At 37.6% G+C, this 12,005-nt stretch overlaps 1 protein-coding gene across 4 annotated transcripts in view; it reads right to left on the bottom strand.

The window, feature by feature from the left end:
• The window catches only part of SFXN1 (sideroflexin 1), a 35,562-nt gene that overhangs the window by 1,216 nt on the left and 22,341 nt on the right, over positions 1 to 12,005 (bottom strand). For 3 of the 4 annotated variants that reach the window (XM_010718966.3, XM_010718965.3, XM_010718967.3), the window contains exons 2-10: positions 11,465 to 11,639; positions 10,716 to 10,886; positions 9,901 to 9,999; positions 8,812 to 8,887; positions 7,677 to 7,762; positions 6,361 to 6,488; positions 5,779 to 5,828; positions 761 to 810; positions 8 to 55 (exon numbers count right to left, since the gene is read on the bottom strand). In XM_010718966.3, the coding sequence (XP_010717268.1) occupies positions 8 to 55; positions 761 to 810; positions 5,779 to 5,828; positions 6,361 to 6,488; positions 7,677 to 7,762; positions 8,812 to 8,887; positions 9,901 to 9,999; positions 10,716 to 10,886; positions 11,465 to 11,628 (872 nt within the window). In that variant the 5' untranslated portion in view covers positions 11,629 to 11,639. Of the gene's footprint in view, positions 1 to 7; positions 56 to 760; positions 811 to 5,778; positions 5,829 to 6,360; positions 6,489 to 7,676; positions 7,763 to 8,811; positions 8,888 to 9,900; positions 10,000 to 10,715; positions 10,887 to 11,464; positions 11,640 to 12,005 lie in introns of those variants that run through there. The other variant, XM_031555699.1, reaches the window with a different exon arrangement.

The raw sequence follows: 12,005 nt of genomic DNA, 5'->3' as shown, positions 1-12,005 counted from the left end.
TACGTACCTTTTTTGAGGAAACAGTGCACAACACAGAGGAGTTGCAAACACAAGGCTAGAGAAGACAAAAACAGGTTTACAGTATTTAGGGTGCTAAAAGAAAATTTGAAACTTTACTGTCTTCTAAGCACAAAGCTCTTTTTTGTTTTGGTATGGATAGTGAGATAAGGTTCAACAAAAAACAACAACTTTATTTCTCACTGCATTATACTTCTGAAATCCTTTCTGTATTACGTGGTACTTAAACACATAAGCAATACCCTTTCATCTGATGTCCCTGCAGTGCTTTGCACTGGTGTACATGCAACATAAGGTGCTAGACAACAGCAAATGAAACCTTCCATTAACCAGATGTTTCAAGAACTCAAGCCGAGTATTAGTTTACAATTATTGTTTATGGAGGTGGCAGCTAAAGTATCTTTTTAAAAATCAAATTGCTTACACGTTTCCTGGCACTTCCTTTCCTCTTCCCTACCCCCTGCTTTTTTTTTTTTTGTCAGCTTCTTTAACTGCTTCCTTTTTTTAATGGTATTATCAGCTTTATCAGCCACAGATGTGGAAACGAAGTGCTGTAGTCTCAGTTTCTCAGAACAGTGGAGGAATGTCATTTCTGAAGCTTCTTATCTGTATTGCTTCGACATACATAGTTGTTGATTTTTTTTTTACCTTTATACAAAATGCAAATGCTACTTTCCTCAAAAAACAACCCCTGAAGTTATTATACCTTCAAAATAGCAGCCAGTCCAAAGAAGGCACTCACCAGAATCCGACTAATCCGACTTGAATAGGAGCACTCATCCATGGAAATCTCTGTTTAAAATAAAATATAACACAGTGAGTATGGTATCTTTTATTGCTCTTCCCACCTTGGAAACTTGCATTAGAAGGGAACAACCTGCACCTAAAAGTGTTTTACACGATGAAAGGAAAACAATTACCAGCATACCTTAAGCTTGAGCTATGGCTTGAAAGCCTTATCCCAATCTCTTTCAACTAGCAAGAAAACTCTCAGTGATATCAGCATACACTTATTCTGAGCATCCCTTACAAACTACAATAGGTGACCAACTGTTTTAATTTTGAACTGATCCTGACCTGAACCACTGTGAGTCATGTAAGCCCACAGTAGCTAGCAAGTTGGGAGTGGTGCTGGTGGAAAGTGCTGGCAGACCTCCTGAGGGCACGGGGAGTTTGGCTGCAGCTCTCTCTTCCATACCATCAACTGGTTTTAACTCACAACTGCCACTCTGCTTTGTGGGCAACAGCTCATTGCACCTGCTGACCAAAAATAAGGGAGATATCAAGGAACTGATTGCCCTTTCTCCCGTCTTATGATATGTTACAACATGATTTGAAGTGTGGGAATTTAATCATTAAGCACACAGCCTAGTACAGTCCAGTTCTGCAAGTGTTCATCTCTTGTTAAGGAAAAAAAAAGAGGGACTAGCTGAGAAAGCACCCCATTATACAGACTCTTTTTCTTTATAGCATACCCTCCAGTACTGTAACTCTTGCTGAACTTGAACATACACCAAGAAGTGACAGAGTTTTCTTGTAGGTCTTTGAATAGTTGAAATTGCTAATGGTATTTGAACAGGTCTGGTGTTATTTCATTTCTACATAGGGCTTTTTCTGTTTTGTTACTGTAAAGTCAGTGTCTTTAATAAGCAGAATGTATACCACAAATGCTATGATAACAGGAAGCTGATTTTTAAACAAATGAGCTAAGAGTAAGGATGTGTTATGGTGGGCGATGTTCTCAACAATGGAGATGCTTTTCTGCAAGAGGCAGTATTCAAGATATAGAAGTTACAGGGGAAACCAGTGAACAAAAGACAGACAGTATTTGACAGGTGAGACAGAAAAATGAAATTTAGAAAGCTCAGTGGGATAAAGCTGCTGCTAAGTAAGGTCTAAGCAGTGGTAACCAAGCCTGTGTATGAAGCTTACTCCAGAGCCTGAGAGAAAGAGGAAATGATGTAAACACACTGTTCCTCTTTCTTCTTCTTCTTCCTGGTGTTAACCTGTAATCCAGAAATGAATGCAGAAAGAACTGCACAATTTACCAATAAATTGCAACAATAGATAATAAACAGAAAAGGCAACAGTAAGAAGTGCTCCACTTTTCTGACAATCCACTAAATACACCTTTGACTCTCACTTGAAATAAATTCACTCAAAATCCTTCAAATTTTATATACTAGGAGAGTTCAAATGGCAAGAGACTCCATGGCCCTCCATGGCAGGGGAAGATCAGAAATTGGACTGTGTGAATCACAGCTCACAGATGAGCAGTTGCCAAAGTCACATCCTGTGTTTAGTTGGAAACACAAAAACTCAGTAAGGTAACTGGCTCCTGTATACAGGGAGAATTAAAGGAGAGGGATGCTGAGAACTGCACTGCAAGACACGTAAAAGAAAAGCCCCAAACATTCTATAACTGAAAAGACTTAAAGGGCATCATGACAGTAACAGATTTTGGTTTCAAGCCTCCATTTGAGTTGGTCATTATCCTGAAAAAGAGAAATGTCTATGAACATAGGCAATACTAACACCCATTTCATTTGCTGGAACAAATTTAGCCAAGGTGCTTGATCTGAATTATTGCTCTTCTTTTTCAAGAGTTTTTCCAGATGGCACTAATTAAGAGCAATGGTAAGGTAAAACACTGATACTATAAGGTCAATGGCTGCCTAGAGAAAGATTTAAAACAATAAAGCCAGTCTCAAACGCAGGCTGCACATACTTATAAAGAGAAAACAGAGAAGTACAAGACAGCAAAAGAATTTATTCTGTTAAAAGATGGATTTAAACAGGGAAGAAGGTAATTTCAGATGAATTAGGATTTAAATTCCAGATTGCAAGGCAACTTTGGCAGTTAGTGCAAAGAGAAAGTAGAGAAACAATAGCAAACAAAATGGAGAAATGGAGCAAGCAAACAAAAGCCAAAAAGAAAAATCAGATTTTTTTCTGCTTTTTCTACTGTGGGATCTCCAACTGTGTCAGCTCTCTCAGGGTAGCTATGACTGCTCTCAAGGAACAAGACTAAATGAAACAACAGCTAAAGAAGGAAAGCATGGAATGATCTAAGGCATAAGACATTCAAGAATGATATTTAAAAGAAAAAAGGCTCTGTTCTAGTTTTCTAGAGCTCTGAATATTTATTGTAGTTACAGACTAAGAGACCTGAAGTTTCTGGAGTCAATATAGTATGCAGAACCAGAGAGAAACAGTTGCTGAAGATGTGAGTGGCAATATAAATTAAAGCTTCAGTTTCCCTTGGGATTTTCAGACATTTCTATGAGATAAATGTTTTATTTCCAATGGGGAAAGGTTATCTGAGACTAAACAAATCTATAAACGCTGTCCCTTAGAGCAAGGTTGCTTATGGATCCTTTTGCTGCAGCGAATGTAGCAATGATTTGGTTCCACGTGGAGCTAGTCAACACGTGCAGCATACAGCCAGCATACAGCCTCACCATCAAGAGTCACTGCATTGCTTAATTCCTCAAAATGCAGTTAAAGCAAATGCTAAAATCAAAGGCAAAAGCAGTGTATATGTAAAATAAACTTTTTTTTTTATAGAGTTTTCTGGTCAAGAATTAGGATTTTTTGAACCAGCAAGAATCTGTTTGTATTTTAAAAACATTTTTGAATCATTTTCTAGCAATAATTTTTGTGAATACTGTAAGCTATATTAGTGCTATAACTGAAATATCCTCATGCAAAACCATGTCAGAAAATGGAAATGAATAATACTACTGAACCTACATCTTATTTTAAATATCAAAGGATGACTCACTGCTATCACTGAGACCAGCAGTCCAGAAGTATTTACCTCTATCTTACTGCAGAACATCATTTTGTGTTCCTCATCATTTAACAGCCTTTTGACTTTTCTGGCCCTGCATGTTGCTTTAATAGGCTTTGGCAAGCTTACAAGAAGTTTTTTCCAAGAGTGCTGATGACGTGCAAAGCAAAGACTAAGAAAAATGAGTTAGTAAAGCTTGTGTGGATGGTGTTGTAATACTGCAAATGGGATGATGCTTCTGAAACATCAAGAGAACGTGCAGAAGCTGCTTGTTAGAAATGCAGCTCATTCCTTAAAGGCTTTAATACTAATCTCTACCAAGTGTTACCACTGATGACCTGTAGAGCAGTGTTTCGCCTCTGCTCAGTCTTTGAGGCTGTGGGGGAGGAACAGGTGAGCATGAATGGTCATGATGGTACCAAAGACCACTGAACAGTCACGGAAGAAATCACTCATTTTTGCTGATCTGAAAAATTCACAACACCACACAAACAACAACAGACATTTGTCTTCAAACCCTGAGAATTTTCGCAACTTCTTCACAAATGTCATGTATTTCCAGCTGACTTAATGGCATTTCTGTTAATAACGTTCAATACATTCTCAAGGACACAACAGTATCACAAGCCACTTAAAGTTATTTTGCTAACAGAGAATGGGTCAACAGCTGTGGAGCCCAATCAGTACAGTACAGGGCTCCTTACACTGCAAACAAGTCAGTGTATTTGGATGCACTGCAGTTTCACTTCTTGAATGAGATAAAAGCAACAAAGACTTTAATTCTAAAATTCAAACACCACATTTCCTACTTTTTATTCTGAGCAACAGTGTTTTCTGTTAACAGGAGCAGGGAAAAAAAAAACAACAGAAAATCTCTTCAGGAAAACAAAAGTTTTTTTTGCAATTGGGAGACACCTGGGATGTTTTCCTAATGCCCCATTTATCTACTAATACACAAGCACTTTCAAATGATGCATGTAACCAGGTTATCTAACCACACACAGGAAGTGTGAAGATAAGAAATAATAAAATTGCAATATTTTAGAAGGTTTTATCATAGACAAACCAATAGAAATGGGCAATTTCCTCTGCTCTCATTCCCATCTGCTGCCCAAAAGCACTTTTCCAATGGAGGATTCGGAAACTCTGACCTAACAGGGAGGAAGCAGATCCATTTAGGCTATCGCTTCCAGCCTGCCCAGCATGTTTCCCAGGCACAGAGTTTGTCTGGAGCTATGCAAGCAAGTAAATCAGTGACATCAACAATCAAAGATAAAATTCCCTTTACTGCTGAGGAGTGGTTCTGGCTGTATCTCCTCATTTAAAAATTGTTTGTCCAAATTTAAGCAACTATGTAATTAATATCATTTTCGTTCTTATGCACACATAGTACCATGCTGGTTTAGTTTATACATTTACAGCACCAGATTTGACTTCACACTACTTGAGCAGCAATAGAATTCAGGGAAAACGTCATCTGATGGCACACACACATCCCACATCTACCCCATACTCACACACCCAGTTTGTTTTAAAAGATCACTTGAAAAAGGCATTTTTATCATCACTTATTTCCAAACTCAAACCTGCTACTATGGCAGCAAAGCAAAGCCTCCTTCATTGATATCTGGGTGGGGGGGGAGAATTACACAAGCTTTTACTATTTTTCAAATAAGCTGCATTCCAAGTCTTGGTAAGAGGAAAGTGCCTTTACTAGAAAGAACTCTGCGTTTTACACATAATTACCAGAATAACAAAATAAGTGAGTAGTTTCTTCATGTCCTTTAAGATTAAAAGAACTAAGATACCTCTATCTGTGAAAGACAAAGAAAGCAGCAGCTGTGAAGTACATTCTACAACAACATCCTCCAGGAGAGCTCTGGAGAATACCAAGACAAAGTATTTGAAATACATGAAAATATTAACTTAGCATTGAAATACATGCACGCAGTTTATCTAAGACTAACCTTTAAAAAGGCTCTCTTTTCCAGTGTGTTCATTATAAAGGGAGGAATTGCTGCAAATGAGAAAAAAATAACGCATCAAACTTGGAGATAAAGGCACATGGATTTAATCTTCTGTATAGATGAACTAACACTGGAATTCAGTTTTCACAGCTGTCTGTCATTAACTGAGCTTCCATTTCATGCTGCCATTAAGAGATACCAGATTGCTATTTACATAAGTAGACTTCTCCAATATGTGGAACTTCTAATTTCACAGATAAAGGTAACCAAACCTAAGCTCAGTAACTTGGCACATACCTGCAGTAAACCAGCTCCTCTTGAGCAGGATTTGCAACAATTCCTTTGCTAACTGCACAATTTCTACACAAGCACCCCAGGAACTGTTCTGTTGCACATCGGTGTAACATACTGTGGATGTTTCTCAGTAAGAGATGCAGACTTAAAATTTAACAAATGCAAATACTATGTGCCTATCTGTAGGATTATTGGGCCTCTAAGAAAAATCACTTCCATAGAACTTAAGTTCTCTGTCAAAGTAGGAACTTATAATCAGGAGCTGTATATGACTGAACTTATTCTTACCCATGCCAGGAGCAGCCATGAGGATCCTTGATATAACCACCTGAGTAATTGCCTGCTGAGCTGCTTTTGTTGATTCACCCAGTCTGTTTCCATTCTCATCTGTGATGGGAATTCCAAACTTGAGTTCCCTGTTGAATAAAAATAATACAACAGAGACTGACGTGCATTTATTTGCTTCTTTTTGGTCATGTTTCTCCTCTTTAAAACTTTTGATTGGAAGAATTATGCTATTTTATTATTCCTGTTTGGAGCAAAAATTTCAAACAATAAAGATTTGGGGCAAAATATGCTAAAAAGTGAACAACTGAATATTTGTAATATCAGTCTGACATCTGAGCCTGGCCACATGTATTCTGAGACCCGTTGTTTCTGTAGTATACAGAAGAGAGAGGGTTCTTCTTCAAGAACGATCAGAATGAATAGAGTTTTCTGGACTGCTCTTAAAATAGTCTGTCCTTTCCCACTTACAACATAGGGAGTAAAAGCAGATTAGTTTCATTGAATTAAATACAATTCTCTGGCATTCTAGCCTGGGTTTTCATTTTAACCACCAAGAACATATTTAGAAGTATACCAGAATGCACAAAGCAAACTATATTTTTGTATCTGCATTATTGTCTATCAGAGCTTTAACACAATTCTGCACTTGAGCAAAGCTCACACACAGGGAAAAGCCTTTCAGAAAGTGAGAAGCAGACAGAAGGGCAGATATAATGATGACTGCCTTAGTTCTTCTTCCCATCTTTTATAAGAAAAAATACCACCATAGATTCAACTTCACCATGAACATAAACATGAAGATATTCCCTTTTTTTGCTCATAACCTTGTGTTTCTAAGAGGATGTTTTTTCCCCCCCCTCATTTCTATTCTTACTTCTTGCCAAATTAGAATACATATGAAACTTTGTTATTGAGACAGTGCATATTTTTTGTAATCTCAGAAGATTAAATAGAACTCTGACTAACTTCTGTACGTGGGATTTGAAGAGCCATCACTGAAATGATTATGCTTTTCCAAAGTGCAGTTTGTATCGAAAGGGCCCATGTGATCAAGTCTTGAAGAACAGGTACTTGGTTACTGAGATTTAAGGCTGAAGAACTAAATAGATATTTATCTGAAGAGAATGAGAACATTTTATTTTACACATGTCACAGTCAAACAACTAAAACAGGTCCATGCCCAAGTTTTTTTGCAAGGTTCTGAAACAAACTAAAGATAATATAATGTTCTTTTTTCAGTACCTTGCTGATCTAAGAACTCAATAACATCCTTTCTTTTAGGAATGAGTGATTTTTTTTTTTTTGCCTTTCCCTACCTTTGTCTCATTAGTGGAATATTAATGCAGTTAGCAGCAGCAACAGCAGCAAAAGGAACAAACCGTCCTATAAGAGGTGAGACATGCTGTGAAAAGCAGAGAAAGAAGAATTACATAATTATTTTTTCTGAAGGTCACATCAAAATGCTTCACTTGTTAATGACAGATGAGATTTCTTTTAAATTAAAATTCAGTGGAAAAAATCCCTGGTAAGGCAGAGGCAAAAGAGACACAAGCAAGACTTAAGTCATAAATACTTCTATCAGGGTGAACACTGGCAGGAGACTGGCAAAAACCACCTTAATTTAGTAGCACCATTGCAGACAAATGCCAGCTTCCCAGCACACCTGTCAGCTTGATGGCAACACTAAATAGACCTTAGCTTCACTGTCTTTAAAGGCAAGGTTACAGCCAGCAACATTTCTAACAGCTGCTTTGCATCTAAGGACACTCACTGCACGAAGCCATTTATCTAGTCAACATCTCCTATAATCTGAGTTACTCTGCTTAGAATAGTATCTCTCAAATAAGGTGTCAGTGCTGCACCATGCCCAGTATACTAAAGCATAAACTGAGGGATATAAAATATTTGTGGCTTTTTTTGAACGTGCTGCGTATTTGTTTGAAGAATTTGAGTTTCCATATTTAAGAGAAGCAGCTCTTTACACATTCTTCAACCAGTCCAGAGTAGACTTCCATGTTTCCAGAAGTAATACTGTACATTAAAAACCAGGCAGGCTGCACAGTTGTGTAACTGTTCTATGTCATTGTCATTACATCCATCACAATTAACTTTCAAACGCTGCCAGATACTTTGACACCTTAAAAGAAAAGGCAAGGAGGCACCTTCATTGGGTACATTTTGTGAATGAAAACAGCAAGGATAGGTCATTAAAAAAAAAAATATATATATAATTATTAAAAAAAATTATATTATATATATATAATATAATATAATTTATACCATCTATATGGGGCAAAAATAAGATTGGGAACTAAAGAAGGGAGCTGCTAAGGGTAATTACAGCTCCATAACTGAGCTGTGCACAGCATGACACAGAGCCAGAGGAGGGGAAGTGAGCCATTTCATAGAATACCAAAATCTGAATAAGAATGGGAAAAGTATCAGCAATACCTTTGTTAGTGCATTAAGTCCTAAAGCTGTCGCAACAGCACCTGTGGTAGCAGAAACATAGGCTGTTCCCAGCTGGCTAAAACAAAATAACAACGTTTGTACATGCATAACAATTACATCCATGCCATTTTCAAAAACAAACAACTTTCACACGTGCAGTAAGTTCCTTCCACCTACAAAAGTTAAAGCATAGCCCTTTCTGTTTTGCTGCAATAAGATAAGGGTGGAATGGTCAAATGAAACCACAAATTAACCCTTTTTCTTCCACTATCAGTAAAAACAACAAGCAATCAACATTTTTTCTGTGAACCAGGCTCCAATGATTCTGCATTGCTGCGTGGCATTTTCTCTTATGTCTGAATGAGCACTTTGAAGGATTTAGTTCTGTATTTAATTTCTAAGGTCAAATCTACAATAGCATTTGAAATCAAAAGTACCAAAACCAATCTGTGTAGACCAGCTATGCTGTAAACACCCAAATCCAACCCAATCAGCCAGTCTATATACCCTCTAATCCACTGCCTTCTGCCAGACATCTACAAGAAAGACAGCCTCAGAACTGATTAAGGTCCTTAATTTCATCTTTAAGGGCAAAAAAGAAGGCCACATCCATCACTCTCAGGCTTCCTCACTATACATACTGTAATGCTATGATGGGGTGATAATAGCAGGGTGGCAAAGTCTTTGGGTGAGAACAAGCCCAAGTGGAGCAGCCATGGATGCAGGAATGAAGGAAAAAAAGCTGCCTGCCTTTGGAAAGCCTCAGGTAGGCAGAGATCTCCAGCAAGAGATGCCCTCACCTCCACTGCCAACCCTTAAATGAGGTCTGGGAAAGGGTCGATCCTGGCTCCATCCCTTCTGATCACTCAGCTGCACTGCATGCACCTGAGCTCTTTTGGGTTGGCCCTGCCTTCCCACCAGGTGCTCAATCACTGCTACAGGCCATGACTGAGCATTTCCACTACACAATACCAAACTGATGATAAATGCAGATGAACAAACTTATCTACCATCTCAAAGACCAATCATACCCCAGTCCATTAGAGAGAACCTGTGAACACATCAGAAGCATCTGGTTCAGTGTCTGACCTGACAGTAATTGGGGCATCACCGCTCCTGTTTGTGTAATTTACTATAGCATTGAAGGACTGGTTAATCCATTGCCAGAAAACCACTGCTGGTGTCGTTCTTGAAAAAAGAAAACAAACTATTAATATTTTTAAAAACAGAGTTGAGTCAACAGCACAGAAAAACGTTGGCAAATCAAGAAAAGTTACTGCAAGCAGTAATCATACAATTCTTGGATACCTGAATAAAGCAATTCAGTCAAGGAGATACTGTCTTAATAACGAAAGTGCAAGTTACTTCTAAGAATAGATTTTAAAAGCATTGCAAATGAATAACAGTTCACTTGGGACAAAGGTTTGTAATAATAGCAAAAGCATTATAGCAAACCTCTCTACAAAAACATACAGAGGAAAAAAATTAAACTACAAGATCTAGAGTACTTTTCCAGAGTTAGTCCTTTGCAGTTCACTTGCTTTCTTTGGAGACTCCATAAGTGACTGAGAAATGGATTTTAGAGGCAGGGTTTACTTTCTCAGTCTTCAAGAAGTTACTATGCTCCTAATTGTTCTAATAAATCTCTGAGACATTATAAGAAGGAAAAGTGGGATATATGGATTAGGAGAAGCATCCAAGAGCTTATATCACAGCTGCTTCCAGAGGAAACCAATAATCTATGAGGCTAAGAGGGAACACAGAGAAAACAGAAAAGGAAGGAAAATTTTATATTTTAGAATATGTATTATACATCTTCTAAAATGCTCTTTTGACAATAACACTGACTTTCACTTATCTAATTCATAGGGAAATGTTTCGTGTGTTATGTTGCCACTGCTTACCTATAAAAGGTCATCATACAACCTGTGATAGTCATGTTCATGGGTACCTGAGCTGACATTCGGCCAATCAAGACCATCTTTTCACCGGTGTCTGGATGAAAGGCTGAATCATAGATATACTTTGCTCTCCACAGTTCATTTTCCGTCAATCCAGGTGCTACAATACCTTGTCTTGGAACAAATTGAAACCAACAAAACGAGACAACAGCAAAAAGCACAGCTGTTATAAACATAAAATGCTGCAACTTCCAGTGAAAAGACTTAGCATCAGAGGAGGCTAATTTAATCTAGCCTTATAGTCAGCTTGTAGATCTTCAACTATTAAATAAATTGGTGAAATAAGAATTAAAACTCCCAGCAGCGGTTGTGTAGGCTGAGTTGACAACCAGCAAAATTCTCTTGACTCAAGCCAGTACTGGGTCTGAGCTGAAATGGACAGCTAAAATCCCTCAGCATGAAACTTTGGAAATTTAACTTGATTTAATAAATTATATGCCCCAAAAATACATTTGAAAGGCTATTTTAAACTGTTGTTCTATTGACTATTTTCAGAACTAGATACTCCCACTAAATAGTTTTTCTCAGATGAAAATTTCCCCATTCATTAGTACTCTAATAGAGTTTAAGCTCTGAAACAAGACAAAAGAGTGGTGCAATAAATACATGGTCTTAAATATTTCCTTTTAGAACTATAACAGTGATATTCTTATTCGCTTTTTTTGGGCCAGCATTAGAAATGACTGCCATACCTGTAATCATGCACAATTTTTCTTGCACTTTCCAGCTGGGCATCAGATAACAAAATATTTCGGGGGTCTGTTACAGTGAAGAAGTGACTGGCTCGTCCAATGAAAGTGCTTTGATCCCATCGGGGCTCCTTGATATTAATATTTAACGGTATATCTGCCGACATCTTCAAAAACTCTGCGAAGAAAACATGGACATTTGCAATTCAGAATTCTTATTTCTTAACATGTCTCAAATTGGTAAGACCCCACAATGAAAAATAGCTTTAGTTGCAGCAGGAAAAAAAAAAAAAAAACAAAGAACATCTATACACGTGTCGTTAGGATAGATAGATTATTTACGAGATTTTTTTTATTAATATTTGTTTTATGAAAGAAACTTAACTAAACGTTAAACCGTAAAACTACGTACGTTTACGGGTTTCGGTCGTTGTACCCTTAACCCAAACTTAATTTACTAACTACTTCGACGTAGGAACCTGAACCCGGTAAGACCGTAACACCGGAAGGGTATGGCTGCTTACGTTTTTTTTTTTTTTTTTTT

Source organism: Meleagris gallopavo, chromosome 15, assembly GCF_000146605.3.
Source record: "Meleagris gallopavo isolate NT-WF06-2002-E0010 breed Aviagen turkey brand Nicholas breeding stock chromosome 15, Turkey_5.1, whole genome shotgun sequence".
NCBI classification, from domain to species: Eukaryota; Metazoa; Chordata; class Aves; order Galliformes; family Phasianidae; genus Meleagris; species Meleagris gallopavo.
This window is presented reverse-complemented; position numbering and strand designations above follow the sequence as displayed.